General features: G+C 44.5%; 1 protein-coding gene across 4 annotated transcripts in view; it reads right to left on the bottom strand.

The window, feature by feature from the left end:
• Positions 1–232: 232 nt before the first annotated feature.
• Positions 233–25455, bottom strand: part of ddr1 (discoidin domain receptor tyrosine kinase 1) — a 38985-nt gene continuing 13762 nt past the window's right edge. Inside the window, exons 2-20 of one of the 4 annotated variants that reach the window (XM_062399900.1) lie at positions 24882–25039; positions 22370–22472; positions 20124–20199; positions 19659–19811; positions 18808–18955; positions 17131–17233; positions 16150–16336; positions 13066–13315; positions 10788–10940; positions 10141–10197; positions 8603–8763; positions 7963–8170; positions 6868–6945; positions 5448–5749; positions 5228–5355; positions 3680–3877; positions 3314–3581; positions 2994–3143; positions 233–2286 (exon numbers count right to left, since the gene is read on the bottom strand). In XM_062399900.1, the coding sequence (XP_062255884.1) occupies positions 2146–2286; positions 2994–3143; positions 3314–3581; positions 3680–3877; positions 5228–5355; positions 5448–5749; positions 6868–6945; positions 7963–8170; positions 8603–8763; positions 10141–10197; positions 10788–10940; positions 13066–13315; positions 16150–16336; positions 17131–17233; positions 18808–18955; positions 19659–19811; positions 20124–20199; positions 22370–22472; positions 24882–24981 (2964 nt within the window). In that variant the 5' untranslated portion in view covers positions 24982–25039 and the 3' untranslated portion in view covers positions 233–2145. Of the gene's footprint in view, positions 2287–2993; positions 3144–3313; positions 3582–3679; positions 3878–5227; positions 5356–5447; positions 5750–6867; positions 6988–7962; positions 8171–8602; positions 8764–10140; positions 10198–10787; positions 10941–13065; positions 13316–16149; positions 16337–17130; positions 17234–18807; positions 18956–19658; positions 19812–20123; positions 20200–22369; positions 22473–24881; positions 25040–25455 lie in introns of all 4 variants that reach the window. The other 3 variants (XM_062399899.1, XM_062399901.1, XM_062399903.1) reach the window with 3 other exon arrangements.

The raw sequence follows: 25455 nt of genomic DNA, 5'->3' as shown, positions 1-25455 counted from the left end.
GGTGTTGTGTTTTCAGAGTCTGTGGCCAGGGGTCAAGGTCACTGTGACCTCAAACTATTTTTGTTGCCCCGTGAAAATGTTATTTTGAGAACACATTGAGAGAATCCTTTCAAATTTAACACAAATTATCCCTTTGTTTCGGATTAACTGATTACATTTCGGTGATCAAAGGTCCAGTGGGCGAAGAGATACAAGCACAGGGCAGACATTTTAGATCGACTTAAAATAACTTAATCAAAAAACTTTAGTTGCAGCCCTATAGCACAATTTGATTTATTTGAAAAGGTTAACTTTATTAAAACATCTACAAAAATAGACGACACAATGAATTACAATGGCTTCAAGGTAGCAAGCATTCTACAGAGATACAGAAGACCCCAAATGTAACAAAGAGCTTTCTATATATTAGTAAAGGAAATTACAATTCTGTCCTTATTCTGTACAAACTATAATGTCAACTTCAAAGAATCTAAAAGGAAGAAGTCAGACATCAAGGAGTGTCTAAGTACATACAGTATATATATATATATATATATATATATATATATAAAAAAACGGGTTTAGTTGAACTACAGTGTATCAAAAATGACTTAAAATGACACGACCATTCACAATTAGTAAACGTGGGATTTACTAATCTCCATCACCTCAGGACTCACTCACAGTGCGATACAATCAGTAAGGTAGATGCATCGATTCTACCGCGGTCAGCTTAATGTACGAAACACAACGCAATAGGCTGATGTTCACATTCACACTAAAACCAGTACCAGCATCCCGTTGCCACCGACTGTGCTCCTCGAAATGGTTTGATGAGTAAACATAAATTCAACACACTGACAGTTTCACAACAAAAAAGGGTTTCATACATCTGACATGAGATGAACTGGTGGTGCCATTCCATTTTCTTTTTTCCAAAAATAATATTTTACATCCAATGGTTTGGCAACGCCTTGGTGGAGAGGATTAAAAAAGGCAAAGAGATTATGTCCTTTTATAAAAGACATCTTGCGATGAGTGTTCATCTCCACTGGCAGATCACTGCAGGTAAGATGCTTCAGAATCCACATCGACAGGAATCATATCGTATCAGGCCCCTCGGGCAGAAGAGTGTCATCATGGCCGGGGGGGCGGGTTTGTAGGATTTAAAGTGCAGCTGATTGTGGAATTTTACATATATTCTTGCCTGGGTCAAAACCATTTATATATATATAAATATATATATTGAAAAAATCACCAATACACCTGGAGATGCCCCGATGGCTGCTCCAGCTGGCAGCTTTGTCTCTCTGCTCCAGTTTGTGCATCACATCTGGATCGGCAGCGGCCGGCTCACCTCGCCTGAGCCTTTGTCCTCGGAGCTGAGACGTCTTCTTGGCAGGGGACACTGTTTTTTCTTCTTAAAAGGTAGGGTTTGAGTTCTTCTCTGACTACAATGGGGCATCTGTAGCAGAGGGGGGAGGGGGGGGGGGGGGGGCGACTGGTTTCTTCATTTTGATGACGGGTCATCATATATAGTTCTACACAGCGGAGTTAACCGTCAGCCATGTCAGAGTGTTAAGATCTTCTCTTGGATTAATCTGTGTCTGATCTCACTGATGTAGAGTGGGCGATATATACTATTAATACTAAGACAATTCCTGTGTGTGTTGAGTGAAGAAAAGTCATGAATCCTTACACCTGTTCATTTCTAACTTGCTGTGCTCACGGTAAAAACTTTTTAAAACATTTGAGCTTCTGCAACTTCCTGCATTTTCTACAGCACTGAATCCCCAGTCACAGAAACCCCGCTCGTACCTAAAGTATCTGAGAAGAGAGAAAGTTCCTACGCACACTGCACCCACCACCAACCACTGACATGTAGCACGGGCTGTTTAGTATCTAAAGCTGATATTAGCTTTGCTTTTGGGGTTGAGGCCTGAAGAGGAAATCAACCGAACCAGCGGTGCATCAGCCCCACCCCCCTCAAAATCTACTAAATATAAAAGCGAACGACCCACTTCCCCCTCTCATCTGCCACTGCTGTGCAGCACCTCCACCACACTGACCCAGAAGCTAAGCCCCTGCAGCAAGGACGCAAAAACGCACGAGAAGTTTCCCCTCTGTGACGTCCTATCTCATTCCAAAGATTCTCCGAGTCGCTCTTTACACCATGTTCATCGCGTCCTCGGTGAGGAAGGAGTGGATGTCGGCGAAGGATGGGCGGAGCTTGCAGTCTCTGTTCCAGCAGCTCAACATGAGCTCGTAGAGACCCTGAGGACACACGGCTGGCCTGCTCAGATATACCTGCACGAGAGAGGGAGAGAGAGTTGAGTGACAGTTTTTTCAAAGTCTGGCATCTTTTCATAAATATTACATCCAATAATAAGTATCCATCCAATATCTATACTGCTTATCCTTTGAGGGTCATGGAGGGAGTTGGAGCCAATAGGGAGAACATATAAACTCCACACAGAAAGACCCCAGCCAAAGGATTTAAACCAGGAACCTTCTTGCTGTGAAGCCACATTGCTAACCAGGAATAATAATAATAATAATGCTAAGACATTTACTCATGAGTGCAATCTATGCATCACAGGTGTTGATAGATATGACGGATGTGTTTGGTGATTTGTAGATAAATAAGTCTTAAAATCAAGTCACAGAAGTAAAACTATACAAATATTTTATCTGTGAGGATCCACTTTGTAGCTTCTAACATCTTCATCAGCTGAACAGAGCCGCCACTAGAGGGCATCAGGTATCATGAAGTACCACAGTCGTGAGGTCAGGCTCTGTTTACAGCTTTCAGTGACATCTATCTCACTGTGAAGCCCAACTAGAGCCTGGTGAGAGAACATTTTAGAAGAGTAGAGTACAAACAGTAGATTCAACTATGAAGATGTTTATTTTAAAGTCTGCTTTCTGTCTTCTGGAAAACAAGAGAATGGAAATTAAAAGAAGTTATATTTCAGCTGCTCCTGTGTGTGTGTGTATGTCTGTGTGCGCTGTACCTGTCTGCCCTGGTCTCTGAAGAACTCGCCAGCGTTGTCGATGACTTGTTCATCTGTGAGGTTGGAGTACGGCTGCTCCTGACAAACACTCAGCATCTCCCACAGAGTGACGCCGAACGCCCACACGTCGCTGGCCGTGGTGAACTTACCCTGGAAACACACAACCACACAGATCAGCTCCGTCATCCTAAAGTATCAAAGTTATTCTCCAGAAGTCAATTCTTCATAATATCATTTAAAATGGGATCATGTCCCTTGTTCCTTCAGTAGTTCTCTTCAATATCTTATCAAATATCAACCATCCTTCCCCGTCCTCTCACCATCAGGATACACTCCCAGGCCATCCATCGTATTGGCAGCACCGCTCTGCCCTGGATCCTGTAGTAGTCTCCTGCGTACAGATTCCTGCTCATGCCAAAGTCGGCTATCTTGATTCCGCGCTCGCCCCCCCGCTCTTCCCCGCTCTCGCCCTTCTCGCCTCCGACCAGGCAGTTCCGCGTGGCCAGATCCCGGTGCACAAAGTTGAGGGAGGCCAGGAACTTCATTCCTGAAGCAATCTGGCTGGCCATGGAGATGAGGGCTGGGTAACTGTGGGTAAAGATGACAGATGGAGGGAACAATAAATAAATCACTAAATGGCCGTCTGTGCATTTCCATTTGTGTGTATGTGCAGACTCTAGTCTCACCTGATGGTCGGGGAGTTGTGTGACGGCCCCGTCTTATCCAGGAGCGCTCGGTGGGACAGATACTGGTTCAAGTCCCCACATTCCATGTACTCGGTGACCATGCAGAGCGGGTCGCTGCTCACACACACTCCGAGCAGCCGGATGATGTTCGGGTCCTTCAGGCGAGAGAGGATCTTCACCTCTTTCAGGAAGTCGTTCCTACGAGGGCGCAAAGGAAAAGTCAGATTCATCAGATCAGAGACAGAAGGATAGAAAGGAAGGAGATAAAGCAAAGGATTGAGAGCGGATGACAGAAAAAACGTTAGCATTCAAGCTTCATCAGTCAACACGTTTTACATTACTACTGAGTAAACACCAAATTACATAGAAAAACAATTCCGATACCAATATATTGGCCGGGTATTCATATTTAAAAAAGCCAATGATTCTTGAGATGTCAGTATCAAACCCATATGGATTGATGTAATGTATAATGTAATTGTTACATAATATTTTCCAGTTCAACCATAAACCTTCCATTAATTAAATGAAAAGAAAACAACGAATATATAGAACATATATCAGGACAATACACATTTTTATCATATATCTAGAAACACAAATACATATCTTTTCTTCATTGTTTATTCTGTAAATTCAAACTTTACATATCAGCGCCTGTTGTCAAACACAAACACTGAATCCAATCTCTGTGAAACGCTCACATCGGCTGATTTTCGCCGGCCAACTGATAACTTGGCCGAGCTCTAGAATCAACACCCTGGTCTGTAGCTCTGTGGTTCTCAGCCCCCATCACATTTGTTTTGCTGGTCAATATGTATGTGTCGCTCCAGCCCTCTCTGACCTTCCATATAAACCCTGTGGACAATCGCTCCTCACACACGGGCCGACTCTACCTGCCAAGCACAAACTGTGTGGAGAGCCAAAGTAAATAAGCAGCTGGTAGAGTGACTCTAACGTCTGGAAACCCACAGAGAAGCATATACCGAACCAGAGTATGAGAACTTGTGGACGTCTCTCCTTTGCCTCTGCAGTATATGTTATGGAGAAGGAATGAGGGGAGTCTGATTACTGACACAGCAGCAATATTATATGATGGCTGATTGATTTGGAATTTACTCTCTGTCCTCTGAAGGTCACATGTAACCTCAAAATCACAGCTGGAAGTAATAATTCTGGTACTTTCCCCCAAAATCCCCTTCAGTATTAATAACCAAATATTGAGTGACACCAGAAAGAAGTCTATCAAATGCACTCAGTCCTGTCTGTCACCTCTACATATGAGGCTGTAATTAATATGATAAATATATCAATGATGCAGCAATTTTTTCACTAGTTGTTGTTCCAAATACAATATAGAAATACCAATTTCAACTTCACAGAGCCCAATCCACCGATCGCATGTACAGGTCAGTGCTAGAAAATGTTTTTATATTTTAGATAATGTGAATGAAGCTGCAGTCTGATGAACTCATGAGAAACTGTGAGATCAGCTGTTGGAAGAAAAACTGTGAATGAGCAGGCTCAGCTGTGGCTGAGGTCACTGACCTGGCGTTCTTGGAGGCGTCTGGTCGCAGTATCTTCACTGCTACCAGAAGAGGGCGACCTTTTCTCACGTTGAAGGGGAACTCCAAGTTGGGAAGGTCCTGAGGGTTCTCGATTTCACACAGGTGCACCTTCAACCGAAAACATGCACACATCGTTAAAGCACAATTACCCTTACACACACACATATACACACGGAAAATATTTTCAGATTTTTTCTCACCTCCCCAAACTGCCCCTCTCCCAGTTTCTCCTTGAAGATCAGACACTGGCGCGGCAGCTCTGGCAGAGGGGTGGCGTCGGCCCCCGGGCTCGAGGAGGTCAAGGCGGGTACAGCGTACGTGTTGTTACCGCTGACACCCTGCAGGCTCACAATGTCTGCCTCAGCATAATGGGGGACGCTGGGTGGTAGTGGTGGGGATACAGGGGGAGAGAGGGAAGGGTAGGGAGGGGAGCCGGGGTAGGGAGGAGGCTCCTCATGAGTCGGGGGGAAACCCTTCTCCATGTCCAGATCCAAACCACAGGCTGGAGGGAGAGGAGACAGACAGGGTGGATGAAACAGAGGGATTATACTAAAAGAACCGTGTGATTAAAAACAGCTTTGCTTTGAGACACTTAATGAGTAAACTAATCAGATGATGACAACTTGTTATGAAGGGATAGTTTGGATTTGGGGAAATTCAATTTGACAATAACTAAAAAAAATGACTTTCAGTGATATATAGAGGTATAAATAGAAAGAAACTAGAATTGCACTCAGTAGAGCAGATATGTCCACCAAGGCCCAAATACTCCACACACTCATAGATATCTGAAGGTTCGGCCCAGTATGTTCAACTGGGATCTTAGTTCAAACTGATTTCTGTCTGTTGCATCAAGCAGCAGCTCATCCTGTCACAGTGTTTCGTAACATAATTAGAATCCACTGACAAAAAATAACTAATAAATAACTAAACTTAATAAATGATTAATTAAAGCTAAGCTCAACACAACAATGAGCATTTGAACAGACACCAGTGTGATGACAATGAACTAAAATGACAGAAACCATTTTAAAGAAAAATCATTGATGTGTACTCAATGTGTGTTTTTTTTTGTGGAATTATGATCTATGCTGTGGCCAAACACCAGGGGGGCATTCAAGACGCTTTGGCTTCACTTTTGTAGAGCAGCCATGTTGTCCATCTTATATACTGTCTATGGGATAAGTAAAAACTTTGGCCTGCTGGTGGCACAAAATAAAAACTCCACAGTTGTTGAGATATTTCAATCAACACCAAAGTGCCATATAGGGAAAGACACAGTGCAATCGACAGACCCACAACACAGGCCTGGGTAAACAAAGGAGTCTGAGTTTGTCAGAGTCTGTGTTTGTGTACAAATTCCCAAAATACCAAACTTACCCTTTAGACAAAGCACGAGTCATTTCGAGTGGTGAGTGAATGAGAGAGACTAACTATGTGAGTAAGAGGAGGAACGATGAAGGTCAGACACATGCAGAGTAGACTCATGCTACAGTGTATAGCCCGTATTCTCTTCTAGATTGGACTACATGGGCGCCTGTGACACCCCTGCTCTGGATAGAAAGAGAAGAGCGGCAGGGGCCCCACCAGGCTGTGTCGGCCTGGTCCAAGGTGTCTTACCCTGGGGCACATTGAGGCTCTTCTCCTGAGCCTGAGCGGTGCCGGGGACTACCAGGGGTCTTGAGCCTTTTCTGTGATCTGACAGGAGCAGGTGATAGGCTGGGTTGTTTAACAGCAAGGCTGGGAGGGCACACACACGTAACACACACACACACACACACACACAAACAGGCACAAGACGAGGTGGGGGTACACACGGGTACCATGATATGGATCACACCCACAAGACAAAGTGGCACGTGACACAAAACACAAACACACAAAACAAAACATAATAATAACAACCATTAGCATGACAATGTTAGCATATCCATTATTGTAAAAGGAGAGGAGGCGGGTTGCATTGACACATGGAGCACAGAACAGACGAGTGAGATCAGGCAGAGTTACATCACTCAGGCCACAACCAAACACAACACCAACCAGTGAAATAATGTTTCTGTTACTGGTGTTATTTCAAACTCACACAGGCGCCCAGTAAAGACACATGCAGACCTCCTGTGGTGCACTGCAAGTGAAGGAATGCCTTTTCTTTCTTTACTCCTCTTTTTCTCCTCCCTCTTTTCTTTTTCTTCCCTTCTCTCGGAACAATAGCTCTTTTGTGCCCCCCCTGCGCTGTGCATCCTGTTAGAGGCGCTCTTCCTGGCAGGGTGGTTTGATTTACTTTTGCTTGGTGTGGTGAAACTCATCAGAATACCAGCGTTTTCTTGATTATGCATCGCCACAGCTTTTTCTGAGCTTTCTTATTGATATGACCGATAGAGACCGCAGAAGCACGGACATGGGCATGCAAATGAAGCAATCTGTCCAAACCACATGCACCATTGTAGTAAATTAAATACCAAATGGATTTTTCAACATTTTCCACTGACTCCTACCAATTGTGTGCATCTGGTTCTAGATCAGTTTCTGCCACCATGTATTCATCATGTGGTATGTTTTATTTGACGGCAGCATGCCGACATATTCTCATATTCAAGCTACTGAATGGGTTTTATGGAGAGAACCGCTCAGCTATAAGAAATGCATTGGACCAAGTAGCTACCAAACGTAGCTATGAATGCACTCTGTCGTTTGCGTGTGTGTTTAAATTACCAGTGCTGTCTCTTTGATCCCTTGGTCGGAGCAGGGCGCTGGGTTCCTGGTACTCTCCCTCTCCCTCCCTGTCGTGGTCACGGTCGTCGGGGAAAGTATGGATGCGCTGGTAGCGGCTGGAGTAGCTGTGCGTGTTGTTGATGACCACATTGTCCATGGGGACTGAGAGGTGGACCCGCAGCTCGTCACCGGACAGGCTACCCTGGGCCTGTAATGGCACATGTGATAAAAGTGCAGCGTTTGAATCCCTCAAGCAGATGGTGATCAAACAGTGGAATCAGCCTCTAATCTTCTAAACAGTTAGAGGTTAATGTGAACTGACTCTCCACATGGAGATAGAGTGGTCATCTGCCAAGAGACGGACAGTTGTTATCTCAGCTCGACATCAATCATTTTAACTTGGTTAAAGGGGCAGTTTAACTTAATTGTATAGTTAATGACACTGAGCTTTGAGTCCCACAAACTAAATGTCTTTTTCCTCCATTGTAGCAGGTTTGTCTGATAAAACCAAGGCTCCATGGTTAAATACTACTTTGGGTAAATAAGCACATAGTAACTCCTGCAGGTAAAGCCCAGTTACATCCAAATTATAACTCTAAATAAAGGTGGAAAAACATGTGTCACCTCAACTTTGACTGACCTTGCCCAGTATCTTTTTCCAGTACTGTCTCCATAGGATGACGGCTATCACAGCCAGCAGCAGGAGGATGATGCCCACCAGGCAGCCAATCAGAATTGCCGTATTACTGCTGTCAACCTTGGCCACTGGGAGACCGGCTCTAGGAGTCACAATCTCCGATCCTAGAGGAGGAAAATACAGGATGAAGTGGCCAATGTTTTTATAGCTGATTGAAGACATGCACTGTATGCCATATATTTTCCTGAACTTGTCCAGAGCGGCTGGATGTGAGAACGCAAATGTCGGCGCCACATGCTCCAGACATTTTGTGGAGCTTTACGTGCCAGTTGAATGTGTGGAAAATATCCGATTGAGAACATAGTAGGAACATGTTCAGAAATAGTCACAGTGAGCAAGTGGCTGTTTTAATGGTTGCAAAACCTTTGTTAAAATAGAGGTGAGATACACATAGAAGACAATGATGAAGATGTCAACTTGAAAAGAGAACAGATGCTGGTGTTGATGTGCTGTAAACAAAAATATGTAATTTGCACAGCATTGTGCAGCGATGTCTATCTGCTACGACTGTTGGTGTGAGTTTCTGCATTGTTCACACTGAACATTAGCTCTTTTAGCGCAGTCACACACACACACACCAGCATGTTTCATCAGGCTTTATAATCATCTGATGGGGATTGTCTGCGTGAGCGTTCATCCAATCTGCCCGCTCATACCACAGGGACTCTAGGAGCCGGCTGCATGAGAACAGAATGTGATCCCTGTTTTGCTTCTCAGCAGCTCTGTAGTTTATGTTTAATCAGAATCATGTAGCTGCTTTTCTCCTCTGAGGGTCAAGTGGGAGATGTGTTATTAAAACAAGGGACGGCAGAGTTAAAATCACATTCAGAGTGAAACTGGCTCAGCTAAAAAGACAAACAAATTCGGCATTAAATACAATACATGGTGCGCTCATGTCCATGCACACACAAATACACACCCTGCAAGCACACACTTGTAGACATGCATTTTACCTGAGAAAATTTTCCACACCACATTTCTACAAGAGCAGACAACGCATCCATCCCTCCCTCTCTCTCTCTGTCAATTCAACACCATGCTGATGCGGGTAATAAATAAACCCAAACAAAGCCGTCCAGCCACAGCCAGCAACAAGGACAAAGCAGCATACACGCCACAGAAAAACCATTTCCAGCCTTTTAAAAAGCCTGTTTTTGTTTAGCTGAGAAGAAGAGAGCGATTCCCCTTGAGAAAGAAAAGCATGCTGTTTGTTAGACCACAGGAAGCCAAGTTGTTATTGTACATAAATATAATGTACTATAACAGTGTTCGCCTTTTCCCTACAGCTGCACTGTATATCTCACACCCATGGGACAGAGGCCAGTGCCAAAGCCTGCCCCTGTAATCCCCCCTCCGTTATACTTCATACTCCACTGAGCAGTGGGACAGTTTTAAGATGCGGGAGGAGGACTAGAGAAGACAGAGCGAGCTCCCCTCCCTCAGTTCATCCCGTCAGTTTTTTTTTTTTAGCTCTTTCTCACCTGACAGCGTCCAGTTACCGGTAGTGTCCGTCATGAAGGTGGAGTTGATGGGGGCTTCTGGAGGAGCGAGGGATGGACAAAGGAGGAATGTGTGAAAAGCGAAGAAGACTCAAAGGAGAGTGATGAAGAGAGGAAATCATGGATAGCAGAATTTGGTATTATTTATTAAAAGCCAGACCAACATGTAAAAAAATAAAAAACAATGAAAGAATTTGAAGATATTTATAACCTTTTTAACTATTTTCTAGCAAGCTCTCTCCTGAACTTTAAGTACAATGAAATACTGTGAGATAATCATCTGGCGTCAACTTTAGGTTTAGTGAATCTTGGCTCGCAGCCAAAGGATTTTAGAGTTTGTGATAAAGAGCGAGGCTCGTCAGACGTGGGCCCCCTTTGGCACCGCCTTTCCTTTTGGCTCTGCTTTAGAAACATGGTTTGGACACACTGCCAACATGCTCACACTCATCACAACTGCAGGGAAGGAGACGGGCACGGTGACAAGAGGTGATGAGGCAGAAGAGAGCGGCATGGAGGGGCCGATGAAGCAGCATGGTGGGTGATGAATGGATAAAACAGAGAGTGGAAGGATAGTAAAGAGAAGAAGATGTGGGGGAGGAGAGCAGGAGGAGGAGAGTAGCAGGACTCACCAGAAGCTTCAGCAGTGGAGTTGGTGGAGTTGTGGCTCGATGTGGGTGACGAGGACGTGTGGTTCACAGGAGGAGCAGAGGAACTGATGGCGGGAATCTTGGGAGGACTAGGAGGAAATGAATCAGGCACTGTGACATCCTCCTCAAACGGCTCTGGATAAGGAGGAGAAGAGACATTTTAATAAGAATGAATCATGTGACATATTTTTAGGGGTTTTGTTCTCATGGCACAACACATCATCTGGGCGTCCTCAGCTGTTGGGAAACTGTATTTATGGTCACAACTTGTTGCTTTAAAGACTTTTCATTTCAGGAGAACCAATTATATTGTTTGTGACCGGGAATTAATGAGAGACTTATTGACAAATGTGAAGGACTGTTAGCTCGCAAACCAAGTTCCGACTAACTGTTGCGGCTTTAATCATTTACAACACATCAGTGGTTTAACCGCTCATTGCAACAGAAAGTGTTTCGTGTGGTTCTGCTCATGTGATGCTCCAGAGGAAATCCCACCAAGCATGACACAGTGTCTCTGAGTCTGTGACAGAAAACATTTAACAAACATGAACAAACAGGTCAAAATTTACAGAAATTCCCTTGAAGCCGATCTGTCAAGAGGCCAAAGACATATTACGTGAGTTTAACGTGACCTTGACCTTTCAAATATCAATCAGTAAATCTGTCTCCAGGTGGCCATTTGTGCCAAATTTGAAAGGATTCTATGGAGGTTTTCTTAAGATTATATGTTCACAAGGAAAGGACATGGGTTTGCGAGGTCACAGTGATCTTGACCTTTGGCCTTGGACCACTCAAGTCTGATGTGTTCACCTGTGAGTCCAAGTGAAATTTTGAAAGAATCCCTGAAGGTGTTCCTGAGATCTTGTGTTCACATGGCAAACATGTGGTTTGTGAGGTATAAGGTCACAGTGACCTTGACCACCAAAATCTAATCAATTAATCTTTGTAAATGTGGATCAGCTCTGGTCAGTTTAAGTTCATTCTGGATGATTTGGTCCTTTTCATTATTGGAACCGGAACATTTATCACTGTTAATGCAGGAGTCCAGCCACCCCACCACTGCTGGGTCGAGTCTCCTCAGCCACCTGAGAACAGTGTGATTACCGAGCACTTTGCTGATTCTTATCACACCACAACTGACAGTGTGTGTGAGAACAGAGGACAGTTTAATTAGGCAGCAATCTCAGCTGTAGAGCAGCAGACCTCAACCTGACTTCCAATCAGATAGGTATAATCTTAAAGGAGATATCGAATCCCCATTCCTCTTCGCTGCACTCTGTGTGTTTCAGTCTTTAAACTGGGAGACAGTAAGAACAAGGCAGCAACTGGCCGACGCTTTGAGCCAACAAACACTTTCTTATTCAGACTCTTGATACATTTGGAAATAGATTAGGAGGGTAGAGAGAGTTATGTTTGTGGAAGGCCAATGTATTTACAACTTTGACTCTTTTTGTAAAAATGTGTTTGTGTATCCTAATGTGTTCCTCAAATCTGTATTCCATAAAGTACAGCATTACAATTGTGCCAGGGACAAGACAATATTGTTGAGAGTAAAAAATGCTGATTCCTTAAATCAATTAAGGTCTGAAAAGGGTCAGAATTAGAGAACAAGTTTAGCTCATCAGATTACTGAGTTTCACTTCACTTGACTTTGAGCATCCAAAGAATACTAATTAGTCGTACACTAAAGCTGCTTTCAGACATGCACTGAACTCATTTTCCTGAAAACATCCTAGTAACATGTCCTGAAAATGCCAGACTACGAACATGTAAGAATACAGCAGGAAAATGTCTATATTTCCCAGCAAGAGAGCTGACGTTTTGTTTACATTTGTAAAACGCAACAGATGCAAAACTGGAAAAATACAAATATCTGAGGAACCAAATACACGTAGAAGACGCAGACAAAGACGTCAACTTGTAAAGACAACGAGAATCAAAATGATTAAGTCATGATCACCCAGGTGTCACCCGTCGCCTGAACGTCCCGGACTTTGTCCTGTTATTGTGAACGAGTCTGACCCGGACAATCTCCTGCTGTGTAAGGAAACCTAATTTAAAAGCTGTGTAATACATCAATCGGTTTTCAGGTATCTCTTTTTCTGTTGCTTGTGTCTGTATTTTGTTATTGTTTAGACAAAGTCAAACTTCTACTGGACCTCCTAGAAAGTGGCTGTGGAGAAAAATGGTCTGCCAGAGCTACAAAACACATATCTCCCATTTAGAGATAAATAACGATAAATTGATTTCTGTTTCTTACCAGAAAGGAAGGATATCTCGCTGATGAGCAGCCAGCGGTCGGCAAAGAAGAATTGGCAGCGGAGAATCTGAGCTGGCCGGCCGCCGAGCGGCAGTGAGATGTGACGTGAGGAAGGGTCCTTCAGATCCTCCAGGGGCACGGGCAGGGAGAGGGCCGGAGACGACCACGGCTGGAGGATGCCGGGCTTGAAAAGACACTCAACCTTGCTGAATACTCGGACGCCCTGGGTGTGGCGGTTGTTGCTGTGAACCTGGAAGAAGGAAATCAAGTGTGTGAGGGAAATAAAGAGGACAGATGAAAGAGAACAGATGTGTAATCACTTAAAGTCTAAACATCTGAATTAACCCGACCTCTGTGCAAACATCTGGAAAACTCCAGGAAATCTCTGGGCCTAATCAGTCATTATTTGCGTGGAGGGAAGAGATTCAATTAACAGAGAGAATTAATGATACATCTTCATCCTGCTCAGCTGTAATTGCTTTGGCACGACTTGAACTGAGCAGGACTATAAATTAACAAAATTAGAAAAGAGGAGGGAGGAGAAAGGATGGAAGAAAGAAATTGTATGACAGAAGACTGATGGAGCAGAGCAGAGGATAAATCTCTCCTGTTTTTACAAGCAGGAAAAGGCCAAAGAGAGAGGGATCAATAAAAGCTGATTTAATATACGAGGCGTCTTTGTGGCTGGACAGAGGAAGAGGACCTTGAGGAGGAGAGGTGGAGGAAGATGGCGAGTGTTTAAAAGACTGAGTGAGAGGTCAAAACTATAGATCTCAGAGATCGATAATTAAGCAGGAGAGTTGTTTTCCTCTCAAGGAGAAGTGGTGGTAAAGAGGGTGCTCTTTATGGAAGCCCATCAAAATCGTGGTATCTCAAAATAATGAATTCATATACTAAAATTATGAATTAGTATCTCAACATAGTTACTTAGTATCTTTAAATTAGGGCTTAATATCTGAAAATAATGAATAACTAACTCAAACTAATGACTTACTCTCTCCAAATAACGAGTAAGTTTCATAAAATCATGAGTTAGTATCTCAAATTATGACTTGCTCCCTTATAGTTTCCAGAATTTGAACACAACATTCATCTTTCCTTTATTTTACTGGCAGAAATGGGCTTGAATACCTTTTAGAGGTTAGCATCTACACTTAATGCAGGGCCACTCTAAACTAATCCACATGCACACACACACACACACACACACACACACACACACACACACACACACACACACACACACACACACACACACACACACACACACACACACACACACACACACACACACACACACACACACACACACACACACACACACACACACACACACACACACACACACACACACACACACACACACACACACACACACACACACACACAATGCAGGAGGAAACAGCTGCACCTGTAACTGACTCTATCTGGACAAAATGTGCCGTGTTATTGTTGGTGGTGGGTTCCTATAAGTAACAGGAGCGAGGTAATTCACTACTCCTTCAGGGGGTACGGCTCCAATGACCTGCACCAAGCTTTATTTGAGAACATATCAGTGCATTCATTAGATTTCACTTGTTTCGGCATAAATCAAACCCATATTGTGGATTCCCTCTGATCTTTTCCTCTAGTTGCCTCTTCTTCTACATGCACTTGCAAAGAAAAGTTCTGCATAACTTCCCAGTTATTCCAACAACAGATCTGGAGCTTTGCAGACTCAGATCACAGAGAGTTCGTCTGTTGAGCGTCCTGTAGGAAGTGCAGGTTATGGCCGACAAAAGGTCAAAGAGCAGATTTCCCTGTGGGACAGCGATTAGAGGCAGGTTAAGGAACGCTGACCTGCAGAGACAAGTCGTGCCAGAGTAAGGTTCAGGTTCCCACTCTTTATTTATTTGACCTGTGTGTCTGACATATCCGTCCTGTCTAGCTAGAGTAACGGTGTGTGTCAGCTGAGGTTAGTTTGGGGAAAACCACAGGGGAAAAGGCAGGAACAACAGAATAAGCTGAGGAAAAACACTTGGAATACCGCGGGGAAAGATTTGAAAAGGTAACTGAGAAATGCTAGAACAATAATGACGATGTGAAAAAATAAAAAACAGAGAACAATCTGGATCTCAGTCAAAACCAGGGCTCTAAAAGATTACTTGTCCCTTGACACTGACTGGGGATTGGTGCTTCTCCACATGTATAGGGGGAATCCCACCCTAACCGACATTCCAACCCCCATCCAACGAGACAACAGTTATAACTCAAACTGAGTTGCCTTAATATCATTCTCCCCCCAATCGCTACATAAAGTAACCAAGAAAACCACAGAGACGCACAAACAGAATGGGATGCAATTCGGTGGCACCCAGAGAGAGCTGAGCACAGACGCACTGTCCCATGATAAACAATGGCACATTAAAACTAATTAAATGGCTGCAGAGCTACTCAAGTCAATGTACTGCTTTCTGGTGAGGAGGCAGATTAACAGAGTCATTGTCGTTTAAACCTCTGCTGTGGGAGCTCATTCTAAAGGTTGCACTGGTTGGAGCTGCAGAAATATGTAACCATGCAAACCACAAAGACATGTTTGACTGGTTCTAATCAATCTTATCAATGTGTTATTAAAATCAACAAATAGTTATTTGTTTTAACACTAGACAAAAAGAGATTCCTCATAAATAAAAATAAAAATCTAAATAGTTAAGTGACGGATTTTAAGTATCTTAGGGTCTTTTTCACGTGTGTGGAGGAAGATGGAGGGTTTGAGATGGACCGTTCAGATACAAGCAGAAAACCTTTTAATTTACGATGCAATGCAGGATGTTAAACTGAGGACCCCAGACAAAAATTGATGATGAAAGTTTTGCATAACCCTGGTGAGTATTTAAGACCCTGAGCTGCCATGATATCTGATAAGGGATGAGACAGGGATTTGAGAAAGATGATTTTCCTGAAGATACAGACACACGCAAACCTTTTAAGCTCGATGACATCTCTGATTTACAGGCAGCTCTGGGCTGTCTGAGATTCCAGTGGGATAACAACGTCCTCTCACATGCACCATCACACACAAACCCTACGAACACACACCCCTACCTGCATGTTGTGGAAGACGCGTGGTTTCTCGAAGTGGAACTCGATGTCCACGCTGCCTTGCCCAAGAGCTTCCCGGCTCCAGCCCAGGTAGTCGTAGCCGGGCCACACCCTCAGCTCCTTGGTTTTTATGAAGTCATCTCCTCCTAAGACACCGTCACACAGTTGGCCGAGGCCTCCGAACTGCATCCTGCACACAGAGCGCAGCAAAGGTTAACATGGAGATCTGTGCAGGAATAGGAATCCATGCTGCAGACGCTGGTTATAACTTTCTATTTGTAAAGACATTCATGAATCAGCACAAAAAGATGCATGAATAAGAATATTTATATAAATCCACATGCAAAGAAGCTGGCACACAAACACACAACTTTTCCTCGCCATCTCTTCACATATGTACACATACACTCCACTGTAAGTACAAAGCAACACAACATCACCTAACAGCTCCCATCACTCCCAGTCTCTCCGTCACACTAGCATCTGCTACAAATACATCTGGATTACATCTAAAGTGTTACCTCACCTGCTAGCAAAACATTTCAGCCCCATTAACCTCACAGCCTGCATGAGGAGACCCCTCCCCTAAATTCCTCCTTCACTCTCCTTTGCCCGCTGCCAAAACATTACAGCCAGGAAACAGGCCTCAAATCCCAGAGCAACTTAAAAAAAAATCTGTAATTCCCATTCCATTAGGCGGACACCAGAATAAACGATTAAGAAAGGAACTGACTCCTCTTCAGAGCTAGAATATGATGAAGAGAAACTTTGGGAATTCCATTGATCGAGGCACATGGTTGTAAATCTTGTGAATCTTTATCATCATTGGCCAAAGCTGTGTTTTAATTTATAGCCAAGACTTTAATGTCTGTACATTTCCATGGAAATAAAATCCAAAGGAGCAGTTTATGGGCATCTGTGGAAATGAGATGCTAAAAAAAAAAGGACCACGGTAAAGAAGCCCGGAGCGGCCGGATATCTTACCCCTGCTCAGTGCTGCCGTCGTAGGTGGAGTCGTTCAGGTAGACGGACATGCCAGAGGGGTGCATGAGGTGACCCACTGGAGCTGTGTACGCCTTCAACCCATCTGAGTCACACCAGGATGAAAAGATATTCAACATCAGTCATGTGATTGTTGAGATATAAAACTGTTTTTTTGTACTTCTCTATTTAAGAGTATATATCTGTCCATTTGTGGCTTGGGTAGCTTGAAAACCATTCGTCTTATCTGTCTCAATTTAGCTCATGTATTGTTGAAGGCGAAAGGATGAGCAGTGTTGAATTTGGTACAATTTAGACACGATAAGTTCAATATCGATAACCTTTGAATAAACAGATGACCTAAGGCGACGACACCTGGGACTCATCATCGTAAGAGACGTCGATCACAGCAACAGCACGTTCACACCAATTTTCCAGTTTGGGGTTCTGCATACTGAGTCGCGCTTCACTGAACTTTGAATAAACAGATGAGCAGTAGCGGTAGTGGCAGCTTCAGGGTTCTGTGGACTCTGTCCAGCACCAGGTCTTTACACGCCGCGGCTCAATTTCTGAAGGTCACTTTTACAGTTTCAGAAGGAAAAGCTTCACTCAGCATCAAACAGACCCAGCAAACTGCCCACTCCAACCAGACAAGTTTAGAACGGGCACTGTACCCATACCTTTAATTTGCAACGCTTTTCACTTTATTCATGAGCAGCCACATGTTGACTGAGCCAACATTCAGCATTAATCACGGCCGCAGTGAGCAGTCTACAGCTGCTTTTTAAGCAGTAAAACAAACGTAGAGCTCCGCTGATCAGCCTGAGTCACAATAAATAGTGAAATTTAAGCCTCTGCGAATCAACCCAGTTCCTCAGAACAGAGGTGACGTCAGCAGCGCAGACTACAGCCCACCGCTCCGCTACCCATAATAAACAATGCTGAATGTACGCGTGTGTGCAGTATGCTCTGTTTGGACATGACTGAGTGGTTATCCTCTCAGATGTGCGTCTCTGTACCTGCATGAGGGTCAGACGGGTCCATATCGGATGTAAAACAATAAACACAGGAAAGACACTCTGGTGGAATACGATCTGATACGAGACGAGACGAGAGGCGGAACGTGCGTAAAACTTGACATTCTTTAGAATCCACTTAATCTCTGGCATGTGGATAAACTGAGGTGCCCGGCCTCAGTTTATCCACATGAGAGCATATTTCAGTGACCGTCTTCCCTGAAGACAAAGACCGAAACTCGAGGCTCTTAGCCTCCGCGACAGCTCTGATTTACAGGAAGCCTCATGCTGTCGGAGGGAGGAGGATGGGGCAGGAAAGGAGGTGAGCCAGTCATAAATACTTGGTTAGTCAGTGCTGTGCTTCGGGAAACAGGGAGAGCAACACATTCATCATTGTGTGGCTTCTTTTATCTGTGCAATCCCCATTGAGGCTATAAAGTTGATGCAATACCTCAAATCGATGCAAGGGGATGCATGGCAAAAACTCATAATTATTACCATCATACTAATCCCCCCCCCTTTCCGATCTGATACGGGAGTAACTCTGGAATGATCTTAGACATATGAAATTTGATCGGAATTATCAAGATCTGGAGGACATGCCTCAGTTTATACAGAGCAGATGAGTAGCTAAGTAAGAAAGCGGGAACACACGCATACTCACCATCCCATACACAACCGTAGAGCTCCACCCGGAGGCAAACGCTCATAACGCGGTCAGCCAGGGGGTAGAAGCGCACCATGCGGGCCACGATGGGAGGGCCCAGGTCTTTCAGCACAATATCATAGGTGTTCTCATTACCGGACACCACCTAGGTGAGAGACATAAATAAAGATCAGAGAGCGCATCGCTCATCTCCCCTGATGTCTGCAGGGTTGAATATTCTCGCCTGAAGGTTCTGACTTTTTATTCAGCACGTTTACTCAAATTCTGTTAACTCAAAGAAGAGATCAAATGAACCGACTGAACCTTCTCCTGCACAAAGGTGGAAGGACGCCCGATTTTAGAGTGAGAGCTTCAGGGCCAGTTGCTGTCGGAGCCGCCTTTATTAAAACATTTACACTGGCTCGCTGTTTTATCGAATATTTGCAATGTTCTGCAATAATAGCTGAAAAGAGGAGACTCCTTTCCTAAAACTCTGGTTGTTAGCGGTCGACACTCCCATGCTCACACTGCAGAAATGAACCAAGTGTTTCCATCTTCCATCTGCACAAGGTTAAAGTTTTCAATGCATGGTGCTGACAACTCGGGTGGTGAAGCTGCTTTTGTTGCCCTGAGCAAAAATGTTAAGAGATGTAGATTAGCCGGCACAAATCCAAACTTCTCCACTTCTAAATAAATAGCTAATATATTTAATTCAAATATGGTTTCTGTCTATTCTCATTATATCTCTCAATCATATTCAACCTGTCACTTTCCTTGATTTGTGTGCACTCGTGAAGAGTCAGTTGATTCTGGCCCCATTGTAAATAGCAAAACTAAAACAACTAAACAACAACTCTACTCTGACTCACTTCTTGGCTCCAGCGATCCTTCCAGGTCATCCATTTGACTCCGTCTCGAGAGTAGCGGAGTCGATAACTGCGAGCAAACTCCTGGCCATGCCCGTCAGCGTGACGACCCTGGGTACCAACCAGAGCCAGGAAGTGGAGTTTGTGCAGGTCGATCTAAAGGAGACAGATACACACAGAAACTGTTGCAATGTCAAAAGGTCGAGAGCAAACCTGTGCAGTAAAACGAGTTTTAACATTTCTTTAAATAAACAAGATGAACACTGATTCTCCAGCTCGGGGTTCTGTCTACCGAGTCAACCGTCACTGAACAGGTGAACATCTCTTTGTGCAAACAGCATCACCACAGGCAAAGTAAACAGCCCATTCCAAACAGGCGGCTTAAGAGCTGAAACTGCACTAATTATATAACATTTAGCATTGACTGTAACAGCAAATCAGAGCAGAGTATACGTGTAAGCAACTGACCTGAAGATATTCTGATCCACCGGGGAAAACAGCTCCTGCAGGACACCACGCTCCATCCCCTTCCCCTGTGCTCAGCCTGACAGAAACAGAAACAGACTCATAAGGTTAGAGGACAAAATAAGAGAAACTGATTAACGAGTGAAAACACAACTGTACAAGTTCACTAAATCCCAGTTGCACACCCGTATGTTCACAAAGATACAAACACACCCACACAGGACTGACTACATGCGCTGGCAGCAAGCAGAGGTAAAAGGTCCTCCCTCCACTACCACCGTGTATATTGGACTCTACAGGAGCCAAACGTTTACATATAAATGGAGCAATGTTGGCTGAAAGAGAGAAAAGCACAGAAACCTGGCGATGGCTAAAGATGCACTGTAGGTAATGGAGAGAGACTGCAAATGGAAAATACAGAGAACACATTAGAGAGGAGGAGAAAGGAGCAGAGAGAAAATTACTACATTCTTCAAACCCCACAACAAGGTCTGGTGTAGAGCGTCATGATGTGTACTCGCAGCTCCTCGGGCCCGACAAGACCACACGCACGCACCGCTCAAACGCTTTCACTCACTGTGACCTTCCTCAACCCAGCCGGAGTAGAAAAGTACATACTACCACCACATATTGGCCACAGGAAGACCACAGACTTGGCCGTGTGTGTGTGTGTGTGTGTGTGTGTGTGGCACTGGGTCGACTCGTACGAGGAGCTTTGGAACAGACGCCAGGCCGCAACCACATTCTGACCACTGGGGGGGCTTCCCTCAAAGAGAAAGCTGCTGCTCCGACCGCCGGAGCAAATCACTGCATCAACTCGGTCACTACGACAGTGGCACTAGTATTTCAATCGCTCCTGTTCATCACTTGATGGGTGAGATCACCCGCTCGGACTCTGCCAGAAACCACAAGATGATGTTAACACATCAAAGCTCCGCACTGTGTCCCGTGATGGAGGGTGGCAGGAGAGGAGGACGAGGAGGGAGGAAGGAGGAATGTGGCTGGGCAGGGTTCAGTCCAGCGTGCACCAGCCAGCAGGATTAACATCACAGCACACCGCTCTGCCAAGTACCTCCACTTCGGCCTTTTCTCTCCGTCTGTCTCTGGCTTCCTAACTAAATACCAGCCAACAATTCATTCCTCTTCCCCTTGTTCTCAGCTTTCCCATTCCCTCCAGCTTTTCGCCACTCCCTCACACCAACATGCTGATATTTCACCCTCCCGGAATAACCGACTTGAAAAACACCAACCTGCTCTGCATCCCTCATTCCTCCCTAAACACATCACCCTCCCTCGAACCCTGTTTTCAAATTAATTTCTCTCCACCTGTCAACGCACCACAGCAGCGATCCACCTCTCACTTGTTTTCTTTCTTTCTTTTTTTTTTTTTTTCAATGTCAGCTGCTCACTCTGTTTTTTCTTTCTTTCTCTCTCAGTGTCTCCCCGGTGTATCTTAAAAAGAGTGAGAGGAAATAATCACTTCCACATGGATAGACCCTCGGCCAGGAGACCCAGCCAATCGGACCAGTGGAGACAAATGAACACACACACAGTGATCCTGTGAGCCTCACTTTGGTTAGGTACTAATACCATTACTTTCTACTTTGTTCCTGATCTAATAGACTTTGACAAATTACTTCAGTGTGGTGCCAACATGCTAAAAACATGTGGACAAACACCTCAGTCCAAAGTGCTGGGAAGAGCCCGTAGTACAGTTCCAGCCATCTTTTGGTTTCCTTTCATTTCTACATGGTGTGAAAACCGATCACTCCTCTCTTGAAACTTACTTGAGTTGTTTAATCCATCATGGGGAACATCAAGTCTAATTCAATCTAATTTAAAGCCAAAGCGTCTCAGTCACCCCCTGGTGGCTGGCTGCAGTATAGGTCATGAACCCTACCTTCTCCACGTTAGTGGATGGGATAAGGATCAAACTCAAAAGTCAAAGTACATGTTAAGTAGTTCTTCACCAAAGATTGTTTCTGTCCTTCTAGGGAGTTCTAAACACGAGGTGAGACATCATGATTGACGGCTAAGACTGATTCGGGATTGGTCAAATGCATGTATAGGTAGCACCTCAAAGCCATGGCTCACTCCCCCTACCGCAAAGACTCTACATGACGTCCTGAGCGCAAGATGGCTGCGTTCATATTTTAGATACTTTGGTTTCATTTCTGAAGCACACGCACACAAATACACACAAACACACAAACACACAAAGACACACAGACGCACACACACATCCCTACCTTCCATGTTTGGCCTCAGTGGAGTCAGACCAGGCGCTGGAGGCAGTGATGTCAGAGTCTGGGATGGTGCCATCCTCCATCCCCAGGGCGTAACGACACTGAGCTGCAGGGGAAGAATTGGGGAGTGGGGGGGGGGGGGAGAGGAAGAGAGAGAGAGAAGATAAAGACAAGGGCAACAATTTGATTCGTATGGAGCACATGTCCGGGGGAAACTTAATATTTCCATTAGAGTGTCAGCCCTGGTCACGGAGCATAATGTTGTTATGTCATCTCTGTGAAAACTTCCGGACTTCAAGCTTCATAAGCCGCACAGACACGGAGGAGGGAGAGAAAATACCAAAGTCTACATTAAATAGTTCCAGTCGGCTGTTTTTTTTACACCATCTCTTGGGGTTCGTCTGTACTAAAATGTTAATGTTAGACATAATGGCTTTGTTTTGCATCAGTCCAGTAAATCCTTTTATTCCCGTCAAGAGAGACACCATCAAACACAGCCATTAATTCCCACATCCACACAGAGTCCGTGCTCATACTTTATATGGTGGCCCTGTGGGACGCACTGCTCTCCACTCTACACACTTTTGTTTTTCACATTTCTTTTGACCATTTGTCTTTCCAACGAGCTCTCCGTCAAACACAAAGCCCCATCCTCAGGTTCTTCTGGTTACCAGTGCCTGGGGATTTCACCGGAAAACAAAAGAGAGAAAGAAACGGAGGGCGAATTCAAGAAGACGGACAGGTCTCAGATATCTGCGCTGCTCCAGCAGCAGCATTATCAAGTGATCCTGATAACTTGGTCCCAGGCAGGGATTACCCAGTGACCCAGGTATCTGCTCCGAAGTCAGTCATGATGAGCAGGAGGAGGGGATGGTGGGAGGGTGACAGGCCGAGGGAGGGTTCGGGTGGTGATAAAGTGGAAAGGGGTTACCGACAGTGATATGGCCTCAGAGGCCGAGGGTGACAGAAAGAGGCGGGGGTGGAGTGGGGGGGTCTATCTCATTTTCTGTCATTGAGTCAGCGGACAGGAATGTTGGGCTGCATGACAAACCCTAAAAACCCCAACGGGTGCAGCAAACACACTCATATACACACACAACTCACACATATACACACACGACTCACACTTACACACGGTTTAAACCACGCCCTGCGGACAGGTGCTCATTTCTTTACAACATTATCATCACCATCACACCCGGCCATCTGCAATCTTTCCACCTCTCTCTCCGTCTCCCTCAATCTCAGCCTCCTCTGCTTTCAACCTTTTTGTCATTTTTTACAAAAACTGCCTCCCTCAGACTCAACATTTAATTTCTGTCTACAAGGCCAAATTGTCAGGGTGTTTCTGTTTGTACGTGTGAGAGGCACATCATCTCTCTGCAACTGTTTCTTTTCCATCGACAGACATTTGGTTCACAAATGATTCAATTATTGTTCTGTTATTGAAAGCTGGGTCATAAACTATCAAATATTCAATCTTAATTTGTCACAAATACAAATTCATTGATGACGTCTTCAATATCCTAAAATATTCGGCTAATGCTAGATCAGAACTTTTAGGAACTTTTATCTAAATGAATCGTCCCGTTACGGTGAATAACATTTGGGATTTCAGGGTTTGATTACTGTTGGAAACATTATGGATAATGTAAGAACACAAGTCAACAAAATATATGACATACGTTTTTGGACGATTTTAATGAAGAAGAATTGTTACATATAATATCTTATATTAGAATTGGTATCTTAGTACCAAATACAAAGTCAAAGAATCTGGTTTATACATTTCATCCCAATTCACCAGATTTCAAACATCTATCCAATTCTTGTTGAGAAGTTTCCGTCACGGACGCAGACAAAACAACAGGATGAAGTAATAAGTCTGTTATAAAATCAGTTGCCAATAAACTTTGATTTGTTGTTTGTTTTGCTCTTTCTATAATATCATAAACTGAAAATATTTGGGTTTTTCTGCAATTTAAAAGACGTCACCTTGGCCTCACAGAAATCATTTACAGACTGGAGAATCAACGTGTAATTAAAGGAACAGGCAATCGTTTTCTCTCATTTACAGTCTCGCTGCTGCCGTCAGGAGGTTGACAGTGTCCTCTGGTTACACCTTGTTGGCTCACATTCACTAAACTCATGTGCCCCTTTCTTCCTGACATTTTGACTGACACTTTCATGAGCTGCCTGTGCATTAGCGGTCTTGCCAAGCCAGGGAAGGACCGCCCTGCCATCTCATTCTCCTATTACACTCGACTGGCTGGCAGACAGGGACAGGACACAGGATAGCCTGTTGATAGCGGACGGAGAATGAGCCTTACTGATCTGAGAATGTGAGGAGAATGTTGAGGCAGCGGGACGGACGGTTGCTGTGCCCATGGAGGGGGGGAAGAGAGGAGAGGGAGAGGGGTAAAGCAGTCAGGTCTGAGTTTGTGGGTGGAAAAACAATGAAACGTGCGGAAAAATATCTGGGAAAAAAAAGAGAGAGTTAAGCATTTGATCCTACCTGGGTTAAAAAGCCACTCGTGTTCCTCTGAAGACGACACCAGCACCATCAGGACTGTGACCACAGTGACAGGAAACAGCCGCAGGGAAGGCAAGGCCATGGCGGCAACAACACACCTGGTTACCTGTCCGGAGACACAGTGACGGCCACAGGCATACCTGTTGCGGAAAGAGAGATATTTAAGTCTAGATCCACTTCAGGATTCTTGTCAGTGCCTGTTGACACTGCACCAACAACAAAGTTTTCATTTGCACATACTGTACAGTGACACACACCTGCGGCTCTAACCCGACACTGCTGAGCTCACACACTCCTCATCTCTTTCACAAACTCCACTCTCTCAATCAAAGCCTCATGGTCCAGGGCACATAGCATGTCTTACAGTCATTTGTTTTCTCAGCGTTCGCATGCCGAGCTCAAGAACGGGCCAGACTCCAGAGGAGCGAGCACAAAGGCACATAACAAAAGTTGCTTTTACATCCTAATTTGTTTTTCTCTCTGGCAGCTGAATGCCGTGATACAATAATACTTTGCTGCCTTCAGAGTGGGGGGGAACAAGCCATTTGGTAATTGA

This window comes from Platichthys flesus, chromosome 11 (genome assembly GCF_949316205.1).
Source record: "Platichthys flesus chromosome 11, fPlaFle2.1, whole genome shotgun sequence".
In the NCBI taxonomy this organism is placed as follows: domain Eukaryota; kingdom Metazoa; phylum Chordata; class Actinopteri; order Pleuronectiformes; family Pleuronectidae; genus Platichthys; species Platichthys flesus.
This window is presented reverse-complemented; position numbering and strand designations above follow the sequence as displayed.